General features: G+C 45.6%; 1 protein-coding gene across 6 annotated transcripts in view; it reads left to right on the top strand.

The window, feature by feature from the left end:
- The first annotated feature begins 2,372 nt into the window (after window positions 1–2,372).
- Window positions 2,373–11,909, top strand: part of SORCS1 (sortilin related VPS10 domain containing receptor 1) — a 291,500-nt gene continuing 281,963 nt past the window's right edge. For 3 of the 6 annotated variants that reach the window (XM_080597283.1, XM_080597282.1, XM_080597285.1), the window contains exon 1: window positions 2,374–5,465. In XM_080597283.1, coding sequence (XP_080453409.1) covers window positions 4,824–5,465 — 642 coding nt within the window. In that variant the 5' untranslated portion in view covers window positions 2,374–4,823. Of the gene's footprint in view, window positions 5,466–11,909 lie in introns of all 6 variants that reach the window. The other 3 variants (XM_080597281.1, XM_080597284.1, XM_080597280.1) reach the window with 2 other exon arrangements.

Here is an 11,909-nt window from a genome sequence, read left to right as displayed (position 1 = left end):
ATGAATGGGAGCCCCTGTTAAAAGCTGCAGCAGCTTAATTTTGGGATGGCACTGGTTTGGGGCTTCATTGTCTAGAATAACAAAGGAGAGCTTTCATGTTAATTAATTTAGAGGAATTATTAGTGTTAAAAATAAATAGTGCAGTCACCTTTCCACAAATAATTGGAGTGAGGTAAATGAAATTCGTTTGCAAGAAGATACAGATTTTATGTTATTTCAGTTCCAGATTTTTTCAAATAATTATTCTGTGCCAGATACATTGCCCCTATATGAAGTCCTAGGACTGTGTTCTGATAATACCTATGTACCATCTATATAAATAATGCTACAAAGTAAGCCATGTAGATAAATAATTTCCATTTGTTCAGTGAAATAAGAGGCACTTGGAAATGATGCATATAATTAATCACTCTTTTATTTAGAAAATGAAGCATCCAGAACTCATTTAAGAAAAAAAAAGTCTGTGATATTTACAGTTTAGAGCCCTTTTTTTTTTCCCAAACACAGATTCCTTTTGGAGAAATTATGTGTAATGTCTAACTACAGTATTCTTCACTCACCGTGGCTTGACAGGAATCAATGGAGCAGTGTTCTTCTTGGGATCCCTTCATTACACAGTCTTTACATAGGAAACTGATGATTTAAAATGGGTGTAGATTCACAAAATCCTGATTATAGAAATATTTACTACAGATGGATTTTACTGCTTAACCTAAAATATATTCGAGAGCAGGATAAACAAGGTTATGTTATGTCCCTGACCTATATTGAAAACTCAGCTGGTTCAGCCTACCCAATTCTGTTTCTTACTCTCCATCTTTCATTTCTCTTTCTCTCTTTCTACTCCATCAAAGTTTAGGCATTCACACAGTCCCTGAGGTGATTCTGATGTGCAGAGGTCTATCACCTAGCACCTTTCAGAAAACAGGAATCCTGTGGAACCAGGAAGTGTTTTGGGGCTATAATTTCACATGTTCTGATTTCACAAGGCTTTTGTAAGGATTTATATCCTTGACCAAGCCTATATTTCTACCTGTCTCTGAATCTGCCCATCCCTAATTGAAGACGTGTGTACTTGGTCATGTTTCCTTCTGTTCCTGCATCTCTACTCAAGGCTATAGAAATCCTTAGGAAGATATTTGCTCCACTGCATCAGCTACCCAGAACTAGTATCTACTCCCTTAACTAGATTCCTGCCTGTGCTTCCTGACCCCAAAAGCGAGAACTCTGCCAAACCTTCTCATGTCTGTGCAGCCTTTCCTTCCTTGTGGACATGGCCATGGAGCCCTGTCACTACACACCAGTGCTTCCCTTTGGCTGAGTGTATGAATTCAGCCCCCTCTGATAACAGCATAGGGGCGTACTGTAGCTCCCAACTCAGAGCGTTATCCCTTACATCAAATGACAGGGGATTATTCTTGTGTGCAAAAGATTCTGGGTTCATATCTCTGATGACTCAATCATCACATCATCTATGGCAGAAAGATGGCTGGCAACAAGATTAGATTATGGCAATTCAAAATGTCTCAGATAAGTGCATACCATGAGTATTCAAAAGTACACACAATCAGATTGTAAAACGGATGACAACAGCATGCCTTGGAGACCAAGAGTATAAATAAGGATTAAACAAATTTAGGGAAGACAGGTCCCTCTATACCTATGGACCATAGGGGATCAGGTGCAAATGACGCTACTGGAATTGCCTAAACTGATGATTCCTGGAAAGAGGGATTAGGAAAGTGCAGTCTTGTTGTAGGCCTGTAGCTAGTGGTGTCCCCCATGGGTCAGTACTGGGTCCAGTCTTATTAGATTGTCCTCCCACTTAGCCCTCATGAGGCCAGATCCAGTACAAGAGAGACATGGAGCTCCTGGAGAGTCCAGGGGAGGGCTACGAAGATGATCAGTGGACTGGAGCATCTCTTATGAGGAAAGACTGAGAGAGCTGGGCCTGTTCAGCCTGGAGAAGAGAAGGCTTTGAGGGGATCTTATCTATGTATACAACTATCTTAAGGGAGGGTGTCAAGACAACCGGGCTGGACTCTTTTTGCTGGTGCCCAGCGGTAGGACGAGAAGCAATGGGCACAAACTGAAACACAGGAAGTTCCATCTGAGTATGGGGAAAAACTTCTTTACCATGAGGGTGACAGAGCACTGGAACAGGTTGCCCAGAGAGGCTGTAGAGTCTCCTTCTCTGGAAATATTCAAAACCTGCCTGGATGTGATCCTGTGCAATGTGCTCTAGGTGGCCCTACTTGGCAAGGGAGATGGACTAGATGATCACCAGAGGTCCCTTCCAACCTCAGCCATTCTGTCATTCTGTGTGATTCTGTGATATCTGTTATATCCACAGACAACAAGAGAAATGCTGGAAAAAGAAGTCCTCAAGCTGGACCCACTATTTTCTCTCCATGACTGACTCTTGTGTGCATTTTCTGAAGAGCTCTTCAGGTATGGTATATTCACAGTATACAAGGTGTGCTCTACCAGGCATAACCATATCACTCGCTGGTCACACATCGCAACCCAGAGAGTCATCTGCCTAAATGAGATGGCTAGATTGTTTCTTCCATTAGCCTTAGCCATTTCTTGGCATACAAACCTCTATTAAAGGCAAAGATAATCCCAGGAGAAATTTCCTGACTTCTTGTTCATTTCCTCCTTCCAAGTTCTTCACACATCTCTTTGATTTTCACCCCTTTAAATTAAAGACTCTTTAAGAGACCTGTCCTAGGAAGGTGTCACTCTGTAGTGCATTCATCGGGATAGATCCATCTGGCCAATGCATTGTATGGAAGACAAGGATTGGGTTGATAATCAAGTCGCTCCACTTGCAGTCCTTGTTGCCTGGCTGATCATGCTGTGACAGTTTCCCAAATTTATACAACAAAAGTAAAATTCACTGGCCTTTGTGAAGAGCTTTGGTCTTATTAAAGGAAAGGAGCTGTTTAAGTACAAAGTGTTAATTATTATTACCAACAGGCTGTAACTAATAGTAACCATTTAGCTGGGAGATATGGAAACAGGTATGCAGTTAATTGGTTTACAGTAGATTTAGCTGAGGTCTGATGGTTACACTGCAGACAATCCATCATTGTTGTAAGCAGCATGAAGTTATGCCCAGCTTCAATTATTGTAAGTCTCCCTTTGTGATCTTGTGCTAATATCCCAAGATGTGTCACCACTGAGCATTTGAGCAAAATCTCTAGAAGAATGTGGAACAAATCTGTAAATCTCTTTCTGAAATGCCCTGCCAAAAAACACAGTAAAGTCTTGCATGTCAAGAAGGAAACATTAAAAACATTAATTAAGAAATAAACTCTTCTGAAAATCAAATGGAATGAGGAAGGACAGCCAGATGGGGATCGAATAAAATTCCAGTGGAAGAGCCTTTCATTCCTTCCAGTCTTAGAGAGCATGGTCACTGACATGTTTCCTTTAAAACTCAGGCCCCTGTCCTGCAGTGTGGACAGGCGCCCACGGCACTGCCTGCAGTAATGGACCAGCGGCTCCCACGAACAGGCACGGACCAACCCCTGCAGTCTGGATTGGTGATCTGCTCTGGCCACCACTTGTGACAACACCCTGGAGAAGAGATCTAGTGAGAGGGAGAGCTCAGCTCCTGAGGGAGAAATTGCTGATCCTTGAGAGGCAGCTAGAGCAGCAAGTTTTTTTTTCTGCTGATAAACCACTGATGGAGAAGCCCTCTCTTCTCCGCTTCCTGTCTCAACTGCTGTCATTTCATTTACAAAAGCTTGTCCCTGTCCCTATCAGCATTTATTTGAGTACATCTCTGCTGCGCCTGAGTGATTTATCTAAACATCGGCAGCTACTGTAAGTGATGGAACAGCGAAGCAGCGGCAGAGGAGGGAGTGGAGAGGTTGAAATGTGACTTCCCTCTTGTGAAATCAAGCACAGGTGACTATTCCCAGCAACTCCAGTGTATTTACATCAGTCACAGGCAGAGAGAAAAAAAGAGGGCATTTCAGAGCCTGCTCAGACATTTGAGACCATTTAATTAACCAAATTAAAATATTTCCCCTCAAAAGCCTATACATGCATGTATGCACATGTGCATGCACTGCTGCTTCACTTTGCACACTTGCTCCCAGTCCCTGTGTGGTGATTTTAATACACCAGGGCTTGGGAGAGGGTTTTGGGGCTTTGAGCTGATGGTAATCAGATGTGTGCGTGAGTGTAAAAGTTGGAATAAGTCCTCCTGGAGTGCGTGTGTGCTCTGTGCGTGTGAGAGAGAGGCAGCGAGCAGCCAATCGCTCACGGAACACACGCGGGGCGTCCTGATGGGGTGGCTGCGGGAGGAGTGTGATGCACAAGCGGCCAAGTGAGAGCGAGCAGAGAGAGAGCGAGCGGGAGAGGAGCGAGCTGCGACTTCCACAGAGGCAGCCGGGAGGAATCACCAGCCGGGATTTGCTCCTCTCTCTCTCCCTCTCTCTCTGACTTCAGTTCAGCTCCTCCCCCGTGTGGTTGTGGCTTTCCCTTCCATCAAAAGCCTGATCAGCAACGCCAGTCTTGAGGAAAAAAAAAAAAAAAAAAGAAAGAAAGGAAAAGAAAAAAAAAAGAGAGGAGGAAAAAAAAAGAGAGAGAGAAAAAGAAAAAAGTGCAAAAGAAGAAAAAGAAAACAAGGAAAAAGAATCAGGGAGAAAAAAACAGTCTCCCTTCCCCCCGGCTGCATCAAACACAGCAGAGTCTGAAACTTTATGGAGTTCTTGCTGTGTTTACCCCGCGGTGGGTAAATCGGCAGCACCCTGCTCGCTCGCTCCTTCCTGCTCTTTCTCCCTCGCACTCATCAGCAGTCAGCAGCGATGGAAAAAGTTGCTGGCTGGTACCCAGCCTGGCACGTTGCTCTCCTGTACTGGACATGGCTTTTCCTCTTCACTTTTGGCTTTACCAGTGCAGAAATAACTTGCAGATCCTGCCATTCCCAGGTGAAGCCGCAGCATCAACATCCGCAGCAGGGATTACTAATGCATTTGAGGACCGACAGAGGAGAAAAGGAGCAGAGGAGGTTCCCGGGGGAGAAGGGAGGTGAGAGAGGGCAAGGGGCCGGGATGGATGCGGAGGATGCCGGGCTGCAAGCGCCCCTCGACCCTGCTCTCTCGGGGGCCAAAATCAGCGGCTGGGAGACCCGGACCTTGACAAGGGAGCCCGAGAAAGTGGCCGGGGAGAGCCGGCCCGGAGAGGCGGCGGCTCCTGCGGGGGACCATCGCCGCCTTGGCCAGGCGTCCCCCCCGGCGGGCGCTCGGCGGGGCTCGGGCCGGCGGCGGCGGGGCCGCAGCCCCCGGGGCACCGCGGGGCCAGGCGGAGCCGCGGAGAGGGAGCCGGGGGGCTCCGGCGCCGCCCGCTTCGGGCTGGAGGAGCTGCGGCTGGGCAGCACCACCTTCGCCCTCACCGGCGACTCGGCGCACAACCAAGCCATGGTGCACTGGTCCGGCCACAACAGCAGCGTGAGTACCGGCTCGGCGGGGTTGGGGGCGGCGGGGTTGGGTTTTGACTTGTTTCCCACCCCCATCCCTTTTTTTGTTTTCTTTTTTTCCTTTTTTTTTTTTTTTCCGGGTGGGGTGGGATGGGGGAGGAGTGGGCTGCTGGGTTTTAATTCTTCTTTAGGGGGGATTTTGCTCCGTTCCCGGGTGCCGCGGATTGGCTTTGCTTAGCAGTGTGCAGTGGGGCAGAAGTACCTCAAAAGGACCATTCTTCTGGAGCAAAAAACTTTCCGCCGCCCGCCTGCTGAGCACAGCCCCCTCCAACCCCCTTCTCCATCACCCTGGAGGCAGAGAGGGATAAACCACTACCACCACCCACGGCAGGGAAGGGAAAGGCCGGTCTGGGGAGGACCCATCCCTCACACCCTGCCTGCACCCCAGGGTAACCCCTGCTGGGAGCTAGGGAGGCTCAGATGGGAGAGAGAAGGGGGCCTGGGAAAGCCCCTGTGCTACTGCTCCCCTTCCTCCTGGCCCTTGGGCCCACGTCAGCCCAGGGCTTGGCCCCATGCTGTGCTGGTGGTGAGATGCTGGCTGGCTCAGGACTTTATCTCCGAGGTGCCTCCATGCAGGGATCAAAAATGTTTTTTCACCCCTTGCCACCAAGATGTTAAAATGAGGCAGTTCTCGTCTCCTCCCTGTGACCTGGACCTTTCTCACGAGTAGTGATGGAACGGCTCTGACATGAGCCAAGCAGAATGAAATCAGCCAGAGGAATAGGGGACAGGTTTCGAGGCTGGAGCAATAGTCGTGGCACCAAAGTTACCAAGTTAACTTGAGCCCCGTGGCCCTCCAGCCTGTGCTATGGAGGTAACCTGGAGCCATTGGGCTGGGACCTGGGTTAAGCGGAGCAAGTTGCCTGGCTTGCTTTCTGCCTGCCCTTAACTCCGCTCCTGGGCTAGCAGAAGCCGGGGGATCTGGTTGCCTGAATGCTCCAACTTCTGTCACTGCTTCTTCAAGACAGCAAGCAGAATGCTAATAAGGGAGACAGGGATGCCGGCGTGACTTGGTGTTGGCCCATAAAACTTCCTGGGAGAAAGGGGGACTTGGGCTCCTCTCCTCTGGGGTGTCTGCAGCTGTAATGCCAGAAGATTTCTGGCTGCCTGGCACAAACCCTTTGCCTCCCTTTCAGCTTTTAGTACTGGGAGCCTGGTAACATTTAGAAATAAGTCTGATCATTATGAATTCTTGTTGGTATAGATTGTATTAAGGCATAACACAGTCACCCCATTTAGAATTAACATGGATGTCATAAGCACCTCACTGTGGGGTTCAGACCTAGTTAATTGAGACGTGGTTTTATGGGCTCATCAGGAGCTTTTCAATCAGTTAATTGACAGAGGAATACTTGTTATCTCTATTTTGAAGGACTTTCCCCTTTCTTCCCAGCTCAGCTAGCCTCTCTCTTACATAGTCGTGGTAACAGAAATTGCCTTGTAGGAACTCTGGTCTTTTCATACAGATTGAATTGAGGCTGACACTGGTTTAAAGAGACCCATTTGCTAAGAAAAAGCTTCTGGTATAAAAACTCACACAGCAAGCATCAATTTTCCTGCTCTTTTAATACAAGGATGTTTCATACCTACATTTATCAAGGCATTATTATTATTTGTGCTTTTTATTATACATGTGCCTAGGCATATATATATATAAGTATGTACATTTCTGCCCTCTGTGATGGTACGGACTATTAATGCTAGGGACGGATTTACTTGCTGAGTGTGTTGGTACAGAAATGTTTCCAGAGAGCTGTAGGGAAACATGCTGCTGCTGTCCTGCCCAAAGAGCCCTGGGTGGTGTTGTATTTGGGGAGGTCATGCTCCCACCTTGCTGCTGGGCACTCTGGCAGCGCTCTGCTAGCTTGTGCTGTGGCTGCACCCCCCTCACAACATTTAATGAAGCTGGGCCCAGCAGGAGCTGGATGCACAACAGGCTTATCTGGGCTCAGCTGAAGCAACAGTGTTAGCTCAGTAGGTATTCAACGTGGCGCTGACCCAGGGTGTCTGCAGGGAGCTTTGGGGCACTCATCTGTGAAGGAGCTGGGAGCAGGAGGTGGGTTAGGATGAAGGGTTTCCTTTCGTGTGCAATGTGTGTAATCCTGCCTGCACGGGGGTGGCAGAGGATCCTGTGGTAATGTTTGCAAGGGATGCTGTGTAACCCCAGTGCCCTGGCCGCACTCCAGCAGCAGTAGCTGCCAGCTTCCTGCCTGTGTTTCCCCACCATGGCAGGTGGATGCAGCACACCTCATTTTCATTCTAATGGGCTCTGCGTGTGCTGCTGTTAAACAGCTTTTGCCTTTCACCCAGGCATAGGGGCACTATGGAGATGATCATAGTTTGCAGCATCTGTGTGAGTAACAGAAAAAGCCAAAACAAAAGGCAAAAACATCCGAGCTCCCTTTAGATGAAAAAAGCTTGACAATTAAAGCACTGTCACCACTAAGCCACTTAGTTTTTTTTTTTTTAATTATTATTATTTTTTGTTTTTAGTTTTAGTATACCTGATTCTGCCAACCTCAGTCTGGTTCCCTGTATCCTTTTTTGTTTGGTAGTGCTTTGGATACAATTGCAGTGCTTCTGATGGAGGGGAAAGGACCCTTGAAAGAATTCTTGACTGCTGTAAGAGATTGCATTTACCGCTTCTCTGGGGCCAGGCTGTGGTGTACCATCTCACCAATGGCATCCTGCTTTGGCATAGCCATATCCACACGGTGGAGACCCCAGGCCTTTAGCAGTGCCTAGCTCACACCTGTAGGGACACACTTCATGCGCACCCTGATCTCTCCTGTCTGTCTTGGCTCGTTCACCAGTGCTGTCAGTATATGCTCTCCAGAGGACAGCACAGGTGTAGGGAAACTGGATTGTCAGAAGACTGATGAGGATGAAGCCGGGAATGTATCCAGTGCTGTACAAAAATCCAAATGGTCCTCAGGCTTCCTCTGACTCTGGTGGAGGTGAGTGAGGCCACACAGGCCAGCAGCTGGCATGGTCTGGCATCTGCACAGTCCTGAGCTCTTTCAGCCTGCAGAACAGAATAGAGTGGCTGCAGATAAATTGGGTGCTGGAAATGGTCTTTGGCTTGTACTAAGTCCCAGACTGTCTGGGAATGATCCAGGAGGGTGTTAACTGGCCCATGCTAGTACCATTGCTTAATTTACTTACATCCTAAGAGTCTTTCTACTAACCTCCATAAAAACTGGAGTATCAGACACTATCAAATAAAACCTTCCTCAAACATCAGCTACAAGACACACAAGTGAGATCTCCAGGCTACTTGCACCTCTGAGGAATTTCGTCATCAGTGTGGAAGCTGGCAGGTTTCCTAGCTCGCAGAGATATCAAGCGTGCTTCCTGATCTGGTATATCCAAACACTGTAGATTTGAATTCCCCATAGCCCCCTTAATGCTGTGCTACAGAGTAGGAGAAAACAGCTAGCAGAAATTTCTGTGCGGAGCTGAAAGAGATTTGGTTTTAACAGAGAAGCAACTCTCAAGGAAATATCCATTATGATCTTTTGGGATACAGATGCTTCTCAGAGCTTCCAAGAAACCAAGACTGCTTTTGTCCTAGGCTGGCTCAGAGTGAGATTAGTGCCTTACTTATTCATTTGAAAGGTACCCCGGAGAAAGAGCAAAAAAATGGAGGTCATAAAGTAAGAGAATACGAGGAGGAGCCTTGATGCTACAATACAGCTTGTGCTATAATGTGGTGCTGTGAAGGAAAGCAGCATGGGTTTCTCATTCGCTTTACAAGGCAGTCTACTGTTGCCTTGCTCTGGAGAGAGTTTGCTCTCCTGGGCTGGACATTGGTTTTGATCTCAAAGTGTTTGGCAAAGAATTTGAGAATGTGTCCTGCTGTATGCCTGGGGTTTGGCTTTTGCACAGTCACCCAGCACTTACCTTCTGTAGCCTTGGATATCTTTAAGCAGTAGTTTCAAAATTCTGTATTTTACGTTGCTGGAAGTGTAGAGCTGAGCTGCTTTTAGGACGTCCGTAGCAGAAGATCCTCACCAGGCTGTTGGAGATGGGGTATAGACCACATGCAAAGTAACCTGACAAGGCAATCTTTATATTCCATCCATAGTAGAAAATCAGCATGACTGATGGGTCCAGTGCAGCACGAAGCCTGCAAGGTCATCGTTGCTGTTGTCATGTGATTACACTAGAAAACAGAGGAAGAGTTAAGTCTCCTATGCGAAAGCTTTTAGACAAGACAAGACTCTACATTAGGTATTACTTGCAAAGTTTTACTTGACATTATTGATAGGACAGACTGAACACAGGTAAAACAGAACAATAATGCACCTATATATTTCCAATGCACTATATTTCTTCTTGGGCAAAGTCATTGTGAATAATCTGATGTTGTTTTAATTTGAAGCATTCAAACCTATTTTATAAATTAAGGAAAGGTACAGGGTTGTAGTGGATATTGCATCCTAAAGCCCTAAACTGATCAAACTGTGTCATATAAACAGTTAGGTTTCCTTCCCTTCTATTGCTTTCCTCCTTTCTGGATGGCTGTTCCAATTCTAATTCTTCTGGCTGTTGGAAACTTCCCTCTGATTTCTATTCTAATATTGCCATTGGGCATTTTAGATTTTTTTTTTCATTTGTCTTTGTGCTTTTTAATTAAAGTTATTTTCCCTTCCTGGCACTTACGCCCCCTGGAATTATTTTACAGGCAGTGCTTGTATTCCTTCTCAGCCTCTGGTTTGCTAAATCAAGCAAGAACTGCTCTTTCTTTATCTGCTTGTAAGACAGATTGTGGAAAATGAACTGTGAATTTCTAGGAGTCAGGTTCCCCAGAGCTTGAATTTGAATCAGATTTTTGCTTTTGATGAACAGAATTCCATGTGGATGATAATGAATGTATTCACTTTTACCAGTGAGACAGAAAAGGACAGTAAAGGCATGGCAAAATTATCTGTGAGTGCCAGTGTTCCTCTGCTCTGACCAGAATGTGGAATCGATCAAAATGTCATTTCTCACTCCGAGCCTTCTTTGCTCAGCTGCTGTGCTCATGCATCTGGCTGTAGTTAGTGCTCTCTATCCTTCCCTTGCTGGCAGAGCTGTGGCTCCAATGTGAAATTACCAGAGATAGATGAAGAACCTGCCAACATTGTCCTGCCAGTGACCAGCATTATGTTGTATAACACCACAATAGCCCATTGCTCCCTTCCACCCGTAGTGATTGCATTATTATAAAGGAGGAGTTTTAAGGAAATTAATACGAGTGTGGAGCCCAGATTCAGCTGAGTGGTGAAACCCATGGTGAGGAATGACCCTTTTGTCAGCCGCTTTGCATTTAGATTGGTTCCTAAGGTGTGGAAAAGAGGTCCCCCCAAAAAAGATTAATCTAAGTAGGATGTCTGCATTAAAATGCTTCAGTGAAATATAACATGTATTTCTTATATATTACAACAACAATATGTAATAGTATTAGCAGTATAATGCACCAGATGCTGAGAGGCTTTCAGGCTAATCTCTTGCTGGAGCTAATGAGACTATATTTAGGAAGAGATGAGTAAAAGTGAGGAAACAAACATTAGGATTTAAACAGGAAAGAATCAGGTCAAATTAAAGTATTATTAAAACTCCCATGTTTCAAATTTTGCTTCTCTATCGATCATAAAATAGTTTATATCCATTCTAAATATGAAGCCTCCTTTAAAAAGAAAACACAAACTTTCAGTAAGAGGAAACACCAGAAAATTTCACTGTAACTTAAAATTAGTTTTTAAATTTTTTTTCAGCCTTTTTTTTTTCTTTTAAATTGGGGAAAAATAAACAGTAGCCAAAGTATTTCTTTCTTCTGTGTTGCAATCCACCTCTAGGTATATTTCTTGACTGTATAAAATGTAGGCTTCTCATATACAGAAAATGATATAAAGTACGTGGGAAATGGTTATTAAGAATAGCCACACGTTGAGAGAAAGCAGTGGGTGAAAGAGAATTTGTGAGAACTAGAAGAAAAGCTTGTCGTTGTCTGAATCTGGTCTCTGTAAAAGTGTTTGAGCGATGGTGAGGAGTTTCCACCCAGACTGACAAGTGGGATATGCAAATCCCATCATGAGGGAAGATTAAGGAGAATAATGGAAGAGCTCTGACAGTTGCAGCTGGCATTCATGCAATATCAAGAGGCTATAAACTGTATAAAGCAATGAGGTTATAGTTTTCAATCTTCCTAATAATGTACTTTATAATAGAAAAGGGTTTTCTTCCTTTCCTCCCGTCTTTGAATAAGTATTTTTTTTTTTTTTTATTTCTCTGACCTGGCAGTCATGATAAGGTCTATCCAAAGGGGGAAGCGAGGAAGCCAGAAGTCATCAGCTCATTCTGGGGAGTTAGGGACCTTGCTGACCCATTCTGCTGTAATGCAGCTTTACATATGAAGGGCTACTTTGGCCTT

The sequence above is a fragment of the Anser brachyrhynchus genome, assembly GCF_964034855.1.
Source record: "Anser brachyrhynchus genome assembly, chromosome: 6".
Classification (NCBI taxonomy): domain Eukaryota; kingdom Metazoa; phylum Chordata; class Aves; order Anseriformes; family Anatidae; genus Anser; species Anser brachyrhynchus.
This window is presented reverse-complemented; position numbering and strand designations above follow the sequence as displayed.